The sequence below is a fragment of the Marmota flaviventris genome, chromosome 10 (assembly GCF_047511675.1).
Source record: "Marmota flaviventris isolate mMarFla1 chromosome 10, mMarFla1.hap1, whole genome shotgun sequence".
NCBI lineage: Eukaryota > Metazoa > Chordata > Mammalia > Rodentia > Sciuridae > Marmota > Marmota flaviventris.
Window position 1 is genome coordinate 107,539,894 of NC_092507.1, and position 15,121 is coordinate 107,555,014.

General features: G+C 48.9%; 1 protein-coding gene across 1 annotated transcript in view; it reads right to left on the reverse strand.

Moving 5' to 3' along the window:
- Nucleotides 1–6,327: 6,327 nt before the first annotated feature.
- Igsf3 (immunoglobulin superfamily member 3) overlaps nucleotides 6,328–15,121 on the reverse strand; it is a 37,557-nt gene continuing 28,763 nt past the window's right edge. The window contains exons 7-9 of the mRNA XM_071618781.1: nucleotides 13,307–13,714; nucleotides 8,423–8,920; nucleotides 6,328–6,578 (exon numbers count right to left, since the gene is read on the reverse strand). Coding sequence (XP_071474882.1) covers nucleotides 6,328–6,578; nucleotides 8,423–8,920; nucleotides 13,307–13,714 — 1,157 coding nt within the window. The remainder of the gene's footprint in view (nucleotides 6,579–8,422; nucleotides 8,921–13,306; nucleotides 13,715–15,121) is intronic.

The following is a 15,121-nucleotide window of genomic DNA, read 5'->3' on the forward strand; positions in this document are numbered from 1 at the left end:
CTTTAGCAGTGGAGATGTGGTGGTGGCAACTCAAGCTGGATGGCTGGGGTGGGGCTGTCGCTCCCAGAAAGCTGGGCCTCACTCACTGGTACCCTGGGGTGACAGCAAGGTAGATCCAAGCCCTGCATCCCTCTAGCACTTTCTAGCAGAAGGAGCAGCTTGGTGCTAGCTTTTCCTGCCACTTACCCAGCTAAAGGACCCTGGAGAAGACAACCTCTTTGAACTGGTCTTTCCTTAAACATTAAAAAGGAAGGGGACATTTGGGACAACTATCAGAACCTGTAGGGTTACCGGGTGCTCCCCTACACTAGCGCCTGGGATTATCAGTCTTGATTTCTCCCTTCTCTTCCCTCTTTGGTCTCCTCTCTTCCTCCATCTCAACCCTGGCCATTCCCTCAGACTGAGGCAGATGGTTGTTTCCCTTAGGACTTGGCCTCCCCAAATCCACCCAGCCCAAGCTGCAGTAGGCACTTAGACCTCCCCCTCTACTGGCCTCCTTGTGACTGGCTTGCCCTTCCCCTAAATCGATAAGGGAAGCTCCTCACATCAGCTTCCTTCCCTGTTCTTGTCCTTGGAGACAAGCAACAGGGTTGGCTCTGCCTCCCTGAGGGAGTTAAAAGAACTCTTTTTTTAGTGGGGGGTGCCACAGATTGAACCCAGGGGCACCTAACCACTGAGCCACATTCCCCATCCTTTCTGTATTTTGTTGAGATGGGGCCTCTCTAAATTGCTGAGACTGGCTCTGAACTTGCGACCCCCTTGCCTCAGCTTCCTGAATTGCTGAAATTACAGATATGTGCTACCGAGACAGCCAAGTTAAGAGAACTCTTATTATCATGTGAGCAGGATTCTATTCCTTCCAACAGGACTCGGGCACCCTAAGAGAGAGCAAACCCTATCTCACTAAGTTGCTCAGGACCTCACCAGGTTGCTGAGGCTGGCTTTGAACTTGTGATCCTCCTGTTTCAGCCTCCCAGACTGCTGGGATTACAGGTGTACACCACTGGGCCTGGCTGTCTTCAGATTCTTTTTTTTTTGTTGTTGTTGTTCTGGGGATTGAGCCCAGGGGCACTTAACCACTGAGCCACATCCCCAGCCCTTTTTAAATATTTTGACACAAGATCTTGCTGAGTTGTTTAGGTCTTGCTAAACTGCTGAGGCTGGCTTTGAACTTGCAATCCTCCTGCCTCAGCCTCCCAAGTTGCTGGGGATGACAGGTGTGTGCCACCACACCAGCCTTGTCCTCAGAATCTTGACATACGTAAGCCATACTGCAGAAATTCACGAACCATTTCTTAAATTTGCCACAAAACCTCTCTCTATTAGTGAAATTTCTGGAACACACACACTGTCCCATGAAGCCTTCTACCTTAAGACTTTTCCTGTCATCCATAGATAATGAGAACCAAGGCAGGTGCGGGATACAGCACAAAAAGTGAGGAGTCAAGTTTCTCCTCTGCTCTGGACTGTGAGGAACTCGGGCCAACTTGGAAAGCAGGAAGGGTAGGTCAGTCCCTCAAGTACTGGGGAGCTATTGAAAGTTTTTGAGGTGAGAAATGAGAGAACAGCACACATCTGTTGAACACTCATTATGCGCCAGGCCCTGCATTACGTGCATTACATGGATTGCTTTAATATCGCCACTGTTTTATTTCTGTACTTGAGGAACCTGTGCCTGGGGAAAGGTAAATAACATGTCTAATGAAACTCAGTCGGAGGCAGAACTGGGACTCCAACACAGGTCAAGTCCAAAGCCTCTCCTCCTGCCCTTCCCACAGGCGCGGTCTGTGATAAAGGGGATATTGGACTCACCACAAAGAGCTGTCAACCCTTCAAAGTAATGTCACTTTACTGCCCAGTCACTTGGTGCTGGGGAGTACCCCAGGCATGACTCACAGGCCTCTCTGGGTTAGACTCTGACCCACAAGCAGTGCCAGCTGTCATTATAGGAAGTGCTATGCGTCTCCAGGCATTTTGGAAGTGCTTGTACGCCTGGCCCAGCAGACTTCATAAATCATGGTCCAGAAAGACAGCCCCTTTACACACTGAAAGTTTGGCATTACAAGAGTTTCTAGATCTATTGGAAGCATCCTGTGGTGTTGTGAGGTCCAGTTTTATCATCTTGTTAATGATCGTGGGCAAGAAGGAAGGGACAGCCCATCCCGCCTGCTCAGGAGGTGGAGACGGCTCTTCCGCACACACCACTCTGATGCTCCGGATCTAGTTTCTTCCAAACTCTGGGAACCACTCCTACAAAACATAGGAATCCCAGAACAGAGAGAGCAAGATGCTGCCCCTCACCTGCTACTTCATCATACCCCTCACTGGGAGGCATATGTTTACTGCATTTATAGAAATGCTCGGGGAATTTTCAGGAAGGGCATAAAGGTGTTATTTTGTTCCATAATATTCGATTTCCCCCTTTCCTATTCAATTCCTATGCAAAGAGAGCGTGGGGCAGGGATCAGGCAAAAATAACACCTAAGACTGATAAGGAAGCCATCCCTGGTACCCAAGGAATGAACAGTCCTATTCTCAGCCTGTGGCCACGCCAGCCTTGTAAGTTGATAAGGACCCAGCAGACAGGGCTGGGGAGCAGGGCAAAGCATCCAGCAAAGCCTTGCCAAATATGGACTTAGAAAAAGACGAGAGAAGCTGCTCTTTACCCTCTGCATGTTCTACGAATTTTAATGAATCATGGTGGGCTCCAACGAACCACGAATCACTCCTTGGTCTTAATCATCCCAACCCGCTTCTCAATTTGCACAGGTGGTGAGCTCCGAGCAGCACTGAAGTTGTGTGGGGAAAAGACACTGGTGTGCTGTGTGGTCTTGCTCAATAGGGAACATCCAGCTCCTGCCCTTCCCTGCACCTGGAAAATTCTTGCTGACAATTCCCTGGCCATGGTATGCTAGACACTTTGAGGAGGTGGGTGTGGTCTTGCTGCTGTAGAGGCCCTGGTGGTCCAGGAGGGTTGTCCCACTTTTCTCTCTTCCCTCTCATCAGCTCCCTCTCACCCTACCTTCCCCACCAAGATTAAGGGAAAAAAAAAAAAACACCCATAAGTTCTACACCCTGCCCCTGCCTGGCAGGGTCTTCACAGCTCCAGGGGCACCATGCACTGATGGTCAAGGCAGACGTGCATATTTATGATACATTTCAACAGATGACAATGGGTGTTTTGAGGGAATTTCTGGGAGAGACTTTTTTTTTTTTTTTTTTAAATTGTTTGTACAAAAGCATCATTTAGGTGGGGATGTAGCACGATCACAAAGACTTCGATTCACGGACCTTGAGCCTCGCAGGCCAATGCCAAGGGCAGAACTCTGGGTCCCCACATCACAGTTCCATGGGAAAAAGTGGTTGGTTAAGGGAGAAAGGAAGGAGACAGCCGATTACAGAAAATGTAAACACCCATATGGTCAACATAATTTACTACAGGTCTCTGAAGTGTATATAAAATGTTTTAGTGCAACATCTTACAAATAGTTTTCCTTTAAAAAAACAAAACAAAACAAAAATCAACAGCCCTCTACATCATGCATGGGTAGTTTTCTTACCCCATCTCTTTTTTTTTTTTTTTCTTTTTCTTCAACAATGAACGCAGAGAAACCATTGTTTGAAAAGAATATGAAAACTTGCTACAGAAACACCCTGGTGAAAGAGGGTGTGGTTATATCCAGGTCCTGGGATGCGCCTAGCACAGTGTAGTTTTCCATAAATGCAACATTGTAGACGTAGGTAAGTGGAGAGAGTCCAGCAGGTTTCCTCTCTTGAACTCAGAAGACTTGAGCTCCAGTGGACAATGTGCAATGAAGTCTTGCAGCCACTAGAGGGCACCATTACCATTCATCTGATACCACATTCCCATAGAAATAGCCAACGAAAGAAGGTCCTGGGTTGGTTTGTTTTTTTTTTTTTTTTTTTTTTTTTCATACAAAGCTCAAAAAGCTCGACCTTTGATGGAATCCCCTAGCCCAGTAGAAAATACACAGAAAAAGCAATTATTAAAATACTGGCTTCGGTTTCTTTTTTCATTTCGATTTTCCTGCATTTGCTTCACATATTTAATTACGTGCAGCACCTACTTTTCTACTGCTATGAACCAATTCAAACTGAAATCTTAGTCCTGGCCAGCCCTCTGGCATCTTTCCATTCAGACAAAGGAAAAGTCAGTCATCTCCCCTTGTTGACTCAGCCTAAACATCAGGAGTCAGCAGTTTCCACGGAAAGCCCACACCCCCTGAAATGAAGAAACAGGGCAAAAGACATTCTTTCTTCATGACTGAGCCAATTCGGTACCTCTAACATGTTGATGCAGCATAATAAGTGGGAATCAGCATAGTAGGCATCCGTGGGATTAAGGTGGCAGTGCCTACACCCTGTCTCAGAGGACAGAGCTGGAGCACTGGGCAGAAAAAAGACAGGTCTGCCTTTCTCCGAAAATGGCGGAGCAGTCATCTTGCTCCCAGCCAGTGTCCACTTAACGGCCCACCCTGCCTGGGCACCTGCAGACCCCTGACCCGGATCCGTGCCCGTGTGGCCTGGGGAATCCCACAGCCTTCCCTGGAGTGGGTACATTCTCAGGACTGGGCTTCACAGGAATCTCTTTTGTTAGACTTAGTTCTGGAATCCGGGGTGGCTTCTTCCAAATGGGACTCCCTTCATAATTCAAGGTACAAGTTCCTAGGGAAAAGGACATGGCACACTTGGCCAGCAAAATATGGGGAAGCAGGGTATAAAGACATCTTCACAGCGTGAGCACAGGGAAGTATCTGCAACTGATGATGCTCCAGGGGACCTAGGCAACTGGCCCAACATATAGTGACACTGGCCCTTGGAGCATTAAAATAAAAAATCACCATACCAACCAAATAACCTAAAACCACCAAAAAAAAAAAAAAAATCCAAAAATGGGAGGGGGAAGGGCAAAGACAACACATGTGCTCACTGTCTGCTGAGACTAGGTGAACGAAAGGGTTACAAAGGGCCATGTCTGGATGTCCCCAAGGCTGGCAGTCTTCCAGAAGTGACATGGGGAGACAGAAATGGTGAATGAGGAAGACTTCAATATGTCATTGGAAGAACAAGAAAACCCTAGTCCTCACACCTCCAGGGAGGCAGATATTCCTCAAGGCCCTTCAGCATCAGGCCCTGGAAGCCCCCTCCCATCCTCCCTCACTGTGCTTGCAGGCCCAGGGCCCTCCATGGGGTACAGATGGCCGCTGCTTCAGCCTCTGTGCTGACCTCAGGGTGGTCCTGCTTCTAGGATCACTGGAAACTTTCCCTCAAGTTTGGCAAAGTACCTGCCAACAAAAGCCACCTGTCACCATGATCAGCTGGAGCTGCCCATGCAGAATGGATCAAGCCAACAACCAGCTGTTTTTTCCTTCCTTCTCTCTAATCACTGGCTTTGATCAAGGGGAGAGTCAGCAGCTGCCAAAAGCAGCGCCCTGCTCCACTTCAGCTCAGAAAGCATGTGCTGCTTGGAACTTCTGACCCATTCTCCAAGACAGTGTTCTTATTTTTTTTTATTTTTTTATTTTTGGCAAGGATAGGATGAAGCCTTTTTGCCTCCCTGACAGATAGGCTGGCCAGGCACCATCTACTCCTAATGGGGTTGTGCAGGATTTCTCTTGCACATATGCAGTTCTTTGAAGCAAAATTCAATGCTTTCATCTTGACTACAAAGTGGTTCCAACAACTCCAGATGAGGGAAAAGATAAGATACAAATTGGGCCCACGCTACCCATATTTTTCGAGTCTCGTTAAGAAAGTAAAAAAATGTTTGGGTTGTATTTTGATCCACGGGTGGCATTTTCAAATGTGCAAAAAAACAAAAAGTCTTGGAAGAGATTCCTTGTTACTACAAAGTGGTCCTTTCCTCTTGCCATCGGTTGTATGTAAGAGAAATTCGTCCACAACCTTATGGAATCCAAAAGGGATAAATCAAAGTGGTTTAAAAATAGTACAGTACAAAGAATAAGAACCCCCCCACTCCCCGCGTAACATCTATCTGGGAATACTAGATAAATCGGTGAGTAGATGTGGCACCTGGAGCTACTCACTACATTACCAAAACCGAAAACTAGAAACCTATAACGGCAGGATCACGACATTTGGGCGCAAATAGCTAACCAACCAAGACCACCGCCTGGGGCAGTCCGTCTCGGTGACTGACCCGGAGCTCTGAACACGTTCCAAGGCTGACAGTTTTCTGCACCGGCACCCCCATGTTTGGGTGCTGTCGACTGTCCAATCACAGAGCAAGAGGCAGGAAGGGCGGGCCTCAGCCCCTCTGTGGCCGATGTCCCCTGCGCATCCCCCTTAGTCTATGGCTCCTGGGTGGATGCTCAGCACCGGGGGCTCCAGGCAGGTGGGGGAGTAGTTGAGGTGTGGCTCTTTGATCCACAACAGAGGCACCCCGTTCTTCCCCTCCGAGTTCTTGCTGGAGTTCCGGCTTTTGAAGCGTACCAGCAGGATGGTGATGACCAGGATGCCAAAGATGGGGAAAGGGTAGAAGAAGACGAAGTAGAAGAGCGCGTCGTTGGAGCAGATGAGCGACTGGAGGGTGGAACCTGAAAAGGACACGAGGGAGACGGACAGTGAGCACTGAGAGCCCGGAGCGTCCACCCTTGGCTCCGGAAGACCTCACCTAACCCAGCAGAAGCTACCGGGCAGCTCCCACACCCGCCTGCCTTTCCCCTGCTACCCCACGGGTCTGCTCCCAAAGGAGAGAGCCCTTGTATCCTTTTCCTCATAACCACGCCTCTTCCAATCCACAGCTGCAATTTCAGATAACGCCAGGCTTCCACTTTCCATTGAGATCCATTACCTCGGCTTGGAAGGCCGTATAATAAAATGGAGCTTATCGATTGCAAACAATGGCGTCTAGGTCGGTAAAGAAGCTGACTCCTGTGGGGTTCTATTTTAAATGTCCCCCTTGCACTCAGTCCTGCTAAACTTCCTTCTTAGGGAATTTAACAGGATCCTTTCCGGCCCGCTTCTGAGAAGAGTTGTACCAGAGAGGATGCCTGCTTGATTAACGTCAGCAATTAAAATGCCATTATGGACCATTCACAATGCCCAGTGTGTCTGGCTGCACAGACACAGTTACGGCTGGACGTGGAACAGCGAGAGCCCAGGCACACCCGCGCCCCAGCGGAGGGATTGCATTGGACCTTGGAGGGAGGTGGCCTCAGAAAATCTATGTTTTTTCTCTGTAAAATCAGGGTGCCAGATCCCTTTGCTCTAGGAAGCCTCATAATCATAGATGTCCACAAAGGGAAGATGACAAGTAGCCTAAACATCTTCTCTTTTACTTCTGGACACTGGGTGATTCGGTGGACCATTCAGCAGGCTAAGCCCGATTTAGGTTTTTTCGGTTTCTCCTTCCATTGCACAGCTGCTGCTCATCAGTATGATTAAGAAACATTAACAAATATTTACACTTATTGGATTTCCAAAGTATATGAAACTGCTGATCGTCAACCACTTTTGACCTACAAAAAAAATCTCGATTTCATATGGTTCTATTTAATGCAGCGCTTACAGGAGGTGACTGAGGCAAAGAAAGAGCTGACAAAACTCAAAACCTCAAATCAAGATTATGGGGTAAAATGTTTTGATTGAAAAGAAGTTGAAAATCCGAGCCAATTTTTTTATTTCTGCAGGATAGGCTGATTCTACAACAGCAAACACTATTTTCAGTCTGATACATTCCACGTTTTGACAGAAGGCCAATCAAAAGGGTGCCTTGTTAGAACAAATAAGTCAGGCCCTCAAGAATTTTCCGAAATCTTTGTTGAGAGTGAAAGTCCCTCTGCATGAGGAAAATTTCATTCTGGAACATTCTGCAGCAACAGGCTGTGGCTTTGCTTCTCCTGACTCTCCTGTAACATCACTGCCTTAGGAGGCTTTCCTTTCCTACTAACCACGCAAAAATCCACCTAAACCTCCAAGTCATCCTCTGAAATAAAACTGACCCAGAAAAAGTATGATTGACAGTGAGGAAGTCAGGCTTCCTTCTTTCCCCTTTCTCTTAATGAGTCTGAAACACTTGCTATTTCACTAAAGAGAGACTGGGGTCAGTATTCCAAAGTGAAACAAAGTAATATCTTAGCAATACACATGCACAATGAAATCTTCCTAAAATAGACTCTGGTGGAGCATTAAGTCTACTATAAAGATTAGATGGCATATTATCACTTTAATTCTGATCCCCCCACTTTTTTTTGCACGGGCAATCGAGGGTCAACTGCATGGACAGTTACATGTCCAATCCTGCCATATCTCCAACCCTGATACCTACCCACGACAGTTAGGAAAGCTGCTTCTTAACCCATGATAGAGCTCTGTATGTATCTCCAAGACAGTTGGAACCAACAGCCCCCATCCCTCCTCTGTAACTGGGGAAACTCACTGGTGTCCAGAACGCGAATGCCAATGGGGGCGGACTCCTCCTCTGTCAGCCGGTACCACTCCTTCTGAGGGCTGGGCAGCCACTCCTCCACGTGACAGGAGTAGTTGCCCGTGTCGTGGGGGCTGGCCTGCAGCACCGTGAGCCGGTAAAGCAGGGGCGAGAGCCTCTGGAAGCGAAGCCGGCCCTCCCAAGGGCTGCCCTCTGGGCCAAAGACAGCGTCGGGGCCCACCCGCAGCAGCACTGTGCGTTCTGTTGGTTCGTCCTCCTCCTCCCCTTCCTCCTCCTCCTCCTCTTCCTCCTCCTCCTCTGTTTTCTCCTCTAGTTCTTCCAGACCAGGGCTGCCCCTTTTCCCTCCGGCTTTAGTCCTCAGGGAATACCAGGCCACAGCAAAGCGGGAGTCCTGGCTCGAACGAGACACGATGCTACAGTCCAGCTGAAAAGCCGCCTTCTCGGACACCGTGGCGTTGGGGACCACTGTGTCCACCTGCAGGGCGGCATCTGTGGAGGGACAGGGGACAAAGAAGGAAGAAGAGGCTGATTTCTTTGCTGGAAACAAATTAAATGTCCACTGCTAACCACATTATACTGTAGAAATACCCACACCGAGTACTGTGCACCCATTAGAAGGACATATTGGCAGAGCTATGTACAGAGATGTGGAAGGAGAGTCGAGGAAAACGGCTGGAGTACAGGACGCTGTATGCTCTATACATCATCATAGGCAGAAAAATATCCCCTTCTGACATACACCTCTGTTTATATTTGCAGAATTAAGAAGCTGGTAAAGTGGCTGTCTGTGGGAATCCAGAGAGGAAGGGCCACTTATTTTCACTGTGACCCCTTGTAGTGATTGAACAATGTCTCCTCAGAATCCATGTCCACTTAGAATCTCAGAATGTGACCTTACTTGAAAAGAGAGTCTTTGCAGATGTAATTAGCTAGGTAAGGGCATGCTGGACTAGGGTGGGCACTAAATCCGGGGACTGGTCTTATGGACTCAACTGTGATCCCCTTCCCTGCCAGATTCATCTGTTGAAGTTCTAACCCTCAACGTGACTATTTGGAGATAGGGCTTTTAGGAGATAATTACGGTTAAAAGAGGTCATAAGGGTAGCGCTCTAATAAGATGGGTGGCCTTATCACAGAAAGAGATCTTATAGTAAGAGAAAGAGATCTCTTTCCAGGTATAGGCATGTGAGGCCCCATGAGCACACAGTAAGAGGGCAGCCATCTATCATCTGCCAGCCAGGAAGGGGAGCCCTCACCAGAATACGAGCAGACTGCACCTCAACCTCAGACTCCAGCCTCCAGAACCGCGAGACATACGTTTCTGTTGTCTAAGCCACCAGTCTATGGTATTGTGTTATGACAATGTAGCAGAGCAAGACCCCCAACTGGTGTCCTAGTCAGAACAGGAGAGGACACAGAGACGAAGGCTGTAAGACCATGGAGGAACAGACTGGAGGGACACACATCTACGCTATGACCCAGGAATGCCCGGGGCCACCAGAAGCCAGAAGGGGCAAGGGCATCTTCTCCCCTAGAAACCAGGGAGCATGGCTATGAGGACGACCCTGCTTCTACAACTGTGAGAGAATAAATTTCTTTTGTTTTATGCAAAAGAAACCCTAGGAGACTAATATATCCACTTAGAAACTCTTGAATTTAAATTGTGCATGGAGCTTACTGATAAAGCCACAGTGACCCCAAGGAGATAAACATCCTGCCCAAGGACTGAAGCCCAATACTAGACCTCCGGCCTGCAAAGGCCCCTCCTCCTGGGCACCGGCTCACAGAGGACATGCATGGGGAATGCCCTCCCAGGTCAGGTGGAGACACAGAATCACCACAGAGGTGCCCAGGCTGGTGAACCAGGCCTTGGACACCACTGGTCAGTCTCTCATCTGGGTGTTTTGTGGACTTTTTCCTTTTGACTAGCTGTGGTAGGTTCTGAACAAATGATTCATTTCCCAGCTTCTAAAAGACCTCCCTTTGGCTCTGTTTATGAAACGTTCATGAAAAATGTTGACGTAACATGGGCAGACGTCGACACACCACATCAGGTTGTACTTGGATAGAGACCAAAAGGAGTGCTTCCCAAAGACTGTCCTGGGCTGTCGATGAATTGGCTCAATGTCACTTGCAGGTGAACACGAAGCTGGGCTTCTGACTGCTTCTGTGGGGCTCTGCCAGGCCCCTCCACATCTTCTGGGCCCATCTGGAATCTCAGTGTGCACTGTGAGCCCACAAAGGTTTCGTAAACGGCTACAGGTGGTGGGCACAGCGCATCAGCCCCAATCTTAGGGAGGAGAATGTGCTCAAGAACAGACACCGTCAGGGTGGAGAATATCAGTCCACAGGTGACTCAAACTCACACGACTCAGCAGCCTCTTTCCAGAGAGGACAGTGAAAATGTAATCTCGGAGCCATTAGAAAGCTCCCCCCAGACCAAGGGTGCCTCTGGAGCTTCTTAATCTCCGGCATCCGACACGGCATTCCGAAGCTCCAGGCAACTGCATGGTGTCAAAGGAGTGGTGACGTGTGATAGAGTCCAGCACGGCCAGGTGGCCAGGAGGAAAGAGACCATCAGGCATTTCGTTTCCTCGGGTCCTCTTCCCCATTCACCCTTCCTCTGCTCTCTTCTCTTCTGCGTGATCCTTTTGAATACCTTGTGTGCGTTCATGACTCCACACAAGTTTCTGGAATGAAGTTAACTTTAACTTTTCCACAATCTCCTTCCCCTTAACATGCTTCTTTACCAGTTTGGATCCCTGTGTCTGTCCCCTTCTAAATTAGGCCAACCCTTCCCCCCTCATGCTGACTTCCATACGTTCCCAAGGATAAGACCCAAGAGAGCAATTCATCTCAGCCCGTCCCCTCCATCTCAAGCCCACTGCTCCCCAGCTGTCACCTTGACCTCCACCTCTGGCCTGGGTGTGTGATGAACGTGGTTTTCCCTCCTCCCGGGTTCTGCACGTCAAGCACAGCATCTGACCCTCTCCAACAACCACCTCGCTGAGGGCAGGAGCCATCACAGATCCATCATAGATCATAGATCACCTCATAGATCCCATGCATGGAGGATGGCAGGCTCTCGTCCCCCCAAAACCACTGTGAGCACAGCTCTCAGAGAGCTATTTATTTTGAGCCTTCCAGATGCTCAACATACAGCTCAAAACAAGCCTTCAAAGTACATCCTCATGATGAACGCTGCACAGCAGCAAAACCAGTGGCTAGGAAATGCTTTCTAGAACATGCTCACCCAAGAATGTTGAGAGGGTAGGGAAAAACACTTCTTAAGACAGTGGGACCTTGATGTCCTTCAGAGCCAAGAGTCAGTGAGGATAGGAAGACACAAGACCAAAACCCACCCACCAACCCCCCAAAACAAAAATACACCAAATTATTAACAGGAGGTATTCACAGGTAGTGAGGTTACAAGTGGCTTTTCTACATTGTTCTGTTTTCAGTGTGTTTTGCAATTAGCATGACTTACACAATCAGGGACAGCCAGGGGGAAGGAAGGAAGGTGGGTCGAGGCGAGGCCATTTGCAGGGTCACAGGGTCACAGGTCACAGGGTCATAAGGGCTGTGCTGGTAGCACACAATGCGGTGGAGGGAGGCAGGTGGGCACCCCTTCTGCTCTTCCTGGATGTGCTGCAATTCCTTTCTGCCAGGTCAGTAAAATCTACGTGGCAGGGTTGTTAGGAGGACTGAAGGCAAACTTCCTGACTGTGGCAGGGTGCAGATCGTACTCAAGGAACGCCTGTCTCCTCCAGTCCACGCAGGGGCGTGAGTATGGCGATCTGCAAAATGGGTGGGAGCTGGGGGAGAAGGGCGTTCCGCTGCCACACTCTACAGTCTTCCCGTCAGGAAAGACTAGTCTCTAGATGAGGTCGAATGCAGAAAACTACATTAAAAAAACAAAACAACTCCAAGGAAATGTAACTCAAGTAGAAGTGATTTCCCCTCCAACTTTGGGAAGACACAGGCAAGTGAGAAAATGTCCCTGTCCTGTAACAAAGGCACTTCGCCTCCCTGAAGCATGTTCTATGACGAAGGGGCACAGCGGACTCGGGAGGCTCCTATGTGCCACCAAGGGAAAGAGCAGCTCTGACGGACACGAAAACCTGACCAAGACTTCCAGCGGGGCCAAACCACAAATGTGAACAGCAGAGTGCCCAGAGGATACAAGCTGCTCACACTGACGGAGGTGAGTTAATTTCTGCTCCATTTCCTCCTGGGAACCGCTGACTTTTTGCCCTGATGCGGATGAATGACGGTGCAATGTTGGGAAATACACAGGGAATCTGCACAACTCAGCTTTGATTGTGTGACAATTAAGTGTGTGACAATTATCACACCCAGTAATTATAAGTATTCAGGTGTTTCAGAAACAGCAACAGAGGCAGGAAAAGCCAAAGGTCACACGGACTAGTCATTAGAACCAACAGAATTATTAGGATGCGAGAGTGGAGGCTGCAGGTGGTCAGAGATTTCTATTTAAGGAATCGATTCCTTTCCACTGAAAATCGACCAGCTTAACTTTTTGAACCACCCGCTGTCGTTTCAAAATTCTTTCGTGATCTCAACCACTTGTCCAGATCTGGATGCACGTTTTTTTGATTCCATACCCTGCAATAAGGAATTGCCATTTCATTCTCATTAAGAAATCAAATCACCTTAGGCCAAATGCCGATGTGCAATTCTCCACTCACAAGGAAACAAAACCCTGAGACAATTTTGAAAACGAACGTATAATGTAAACGTGCATATACTTAACTGAATGTAATTTGATAATAAACTAATCTTATTCATCGTATGAAATATTATACCTAAAGGGGACACTTCAAAGGGAGTGGAGGTTGGGGACATCGCCCTCACCTGGTCTCATGACCGTAACTGCAGTCTGTCCGGCAGTGTCCTCGGCCCTCTTGTACCACAGGCCGCTGGGGCTGGGCAGCCACTCCTCCACGCGGCAGCTGTAGGTCCCGCTGTCCTGCACCGCCACGTTCTGGATGAAGAGTCGGTACACACCAGGGGAAGGGCTCTCCAGGTGCAGCCGTCCCTGCAGGTTATTTTTGGCTGCCTGCTCTCCATAGTGGAAGGTGGCCTCGCGGCTCAGGCGGGCCACGGTCTCCCGCTCCGGGTGATTGGGCTTCCACACAAACCACTCCACCACCAGCTGCGAGGTCACGCTGGTGCGGTTCAGGACTACGCACTCCAGCTGCACCTGCCGGGTCTCCAGAACCGACAGATTCCCGTGGGCTTGGCTGAGCCTCAGGCGGCTGTCTGGATCAGAGAGGAAAGAGATGTCACCACACAGGCACCCTCTCCAAGGAGAGGTGAACGGGTGCCCTCCAAGTACAGGACAGAAGCTCAGGCTGACTCGGCAGACACCGTTCTCAGACAAACACTGAGCTTCTGGATCATGTGAACAGAGGACCTGAATTTCCAGTTCCCCAGTGTTCTAGAAGCAACTGCCCCAGTACATTACCCTCGCGGGTTCAGAGGCTTGCAGGAAGGCAACACAAGGTGCAGGAGACTACACATCCACAGGACGACAGATCACAAAGGGTGCAGCTGCCTGATGGGGTGGCCGGGAAGGGGAAGGCAAGGGCACGGGGAGAACCCCTCTTGCACAAGAGTCAACCTCAGAAACTGACCAGATGATGGCTAGACAAGGCTTGGTGTCAATCATAAAAGACTGCAGAGGACACCCAGTATAATAAGCTCACGTGCTCCCTCATAATCGCCTCCCTCTCAAGGGGGGAAGAGAACGGATCTGACATCAGTAAAGAAAAGATTGATAGTGATGGGACCCGATGGTTTGAAAGCTCACTAACGAGATGCTCCTCCGGTGAAAAAGTATCATTAACAATGGCACACACTGATAGCAGGCCTGTAATTTCATAAAGGGCCCTAATGAGCCTCCCTGGACCAGAGGGATCTAAAAGCTACAGCACTGTAAACACAGAGGCACCTGGGGAGCAACCCCCGGGTGACAGGAGGGGACGGGAAGGGGGCCTCACCCTGGGACTCAGTACGTCACACTTCAGTGTGGCCTGAATGTTTTACAGTGCTCAGGATTGCTGTTTCAATTTAAAAGTTTTTAAAAAATGAACATACACTTGAAATAGCCAGCTTCCCAAAACATACATGTAAGAAGTTACCTCTGGTTATCTTTGGGTTGCAAGATTATTATTTTTTTCATTGTGGGATTTTGTTTGTTTACTTTGTATTTCCCAAAAGCTCTGTAAGTATATACTTTCTAAACAGGAAAAAAAAAAAGAAATAGAAATGAACCCCAAATCTCAATTGATATAAGGGGGGAAGCTGCTTTAATATGTGTCCTGTGAGATTTCTGCTTACAGATTTGAAACTCCCTGTGACAGAGATGTCACTAAACGTGTGGACAGGGATCCATGCTGTCCTTTGGCACTGCCCTGCTTAGCTTGACGGCAGCCTCAGCTGGGGGTATTCCCTTGATAAATCTAGGAGGCACCAAGGGTCTCTTGGTTTCAGAATAAATGAGGATAAGGGAAAGGACATGGTGGCTGGAGTGGAAGGGCAGGGGACAGGGGTGACATTCTCCCAGCTGAGAAAGTACAGAGAAAGGGAGCGGAGAGGATAGGAACCCAGAGCGCATTGGTGGCCCAAGAACCTGTAGTCGGGACGCAGGTCACCAGAGCCGCTGAA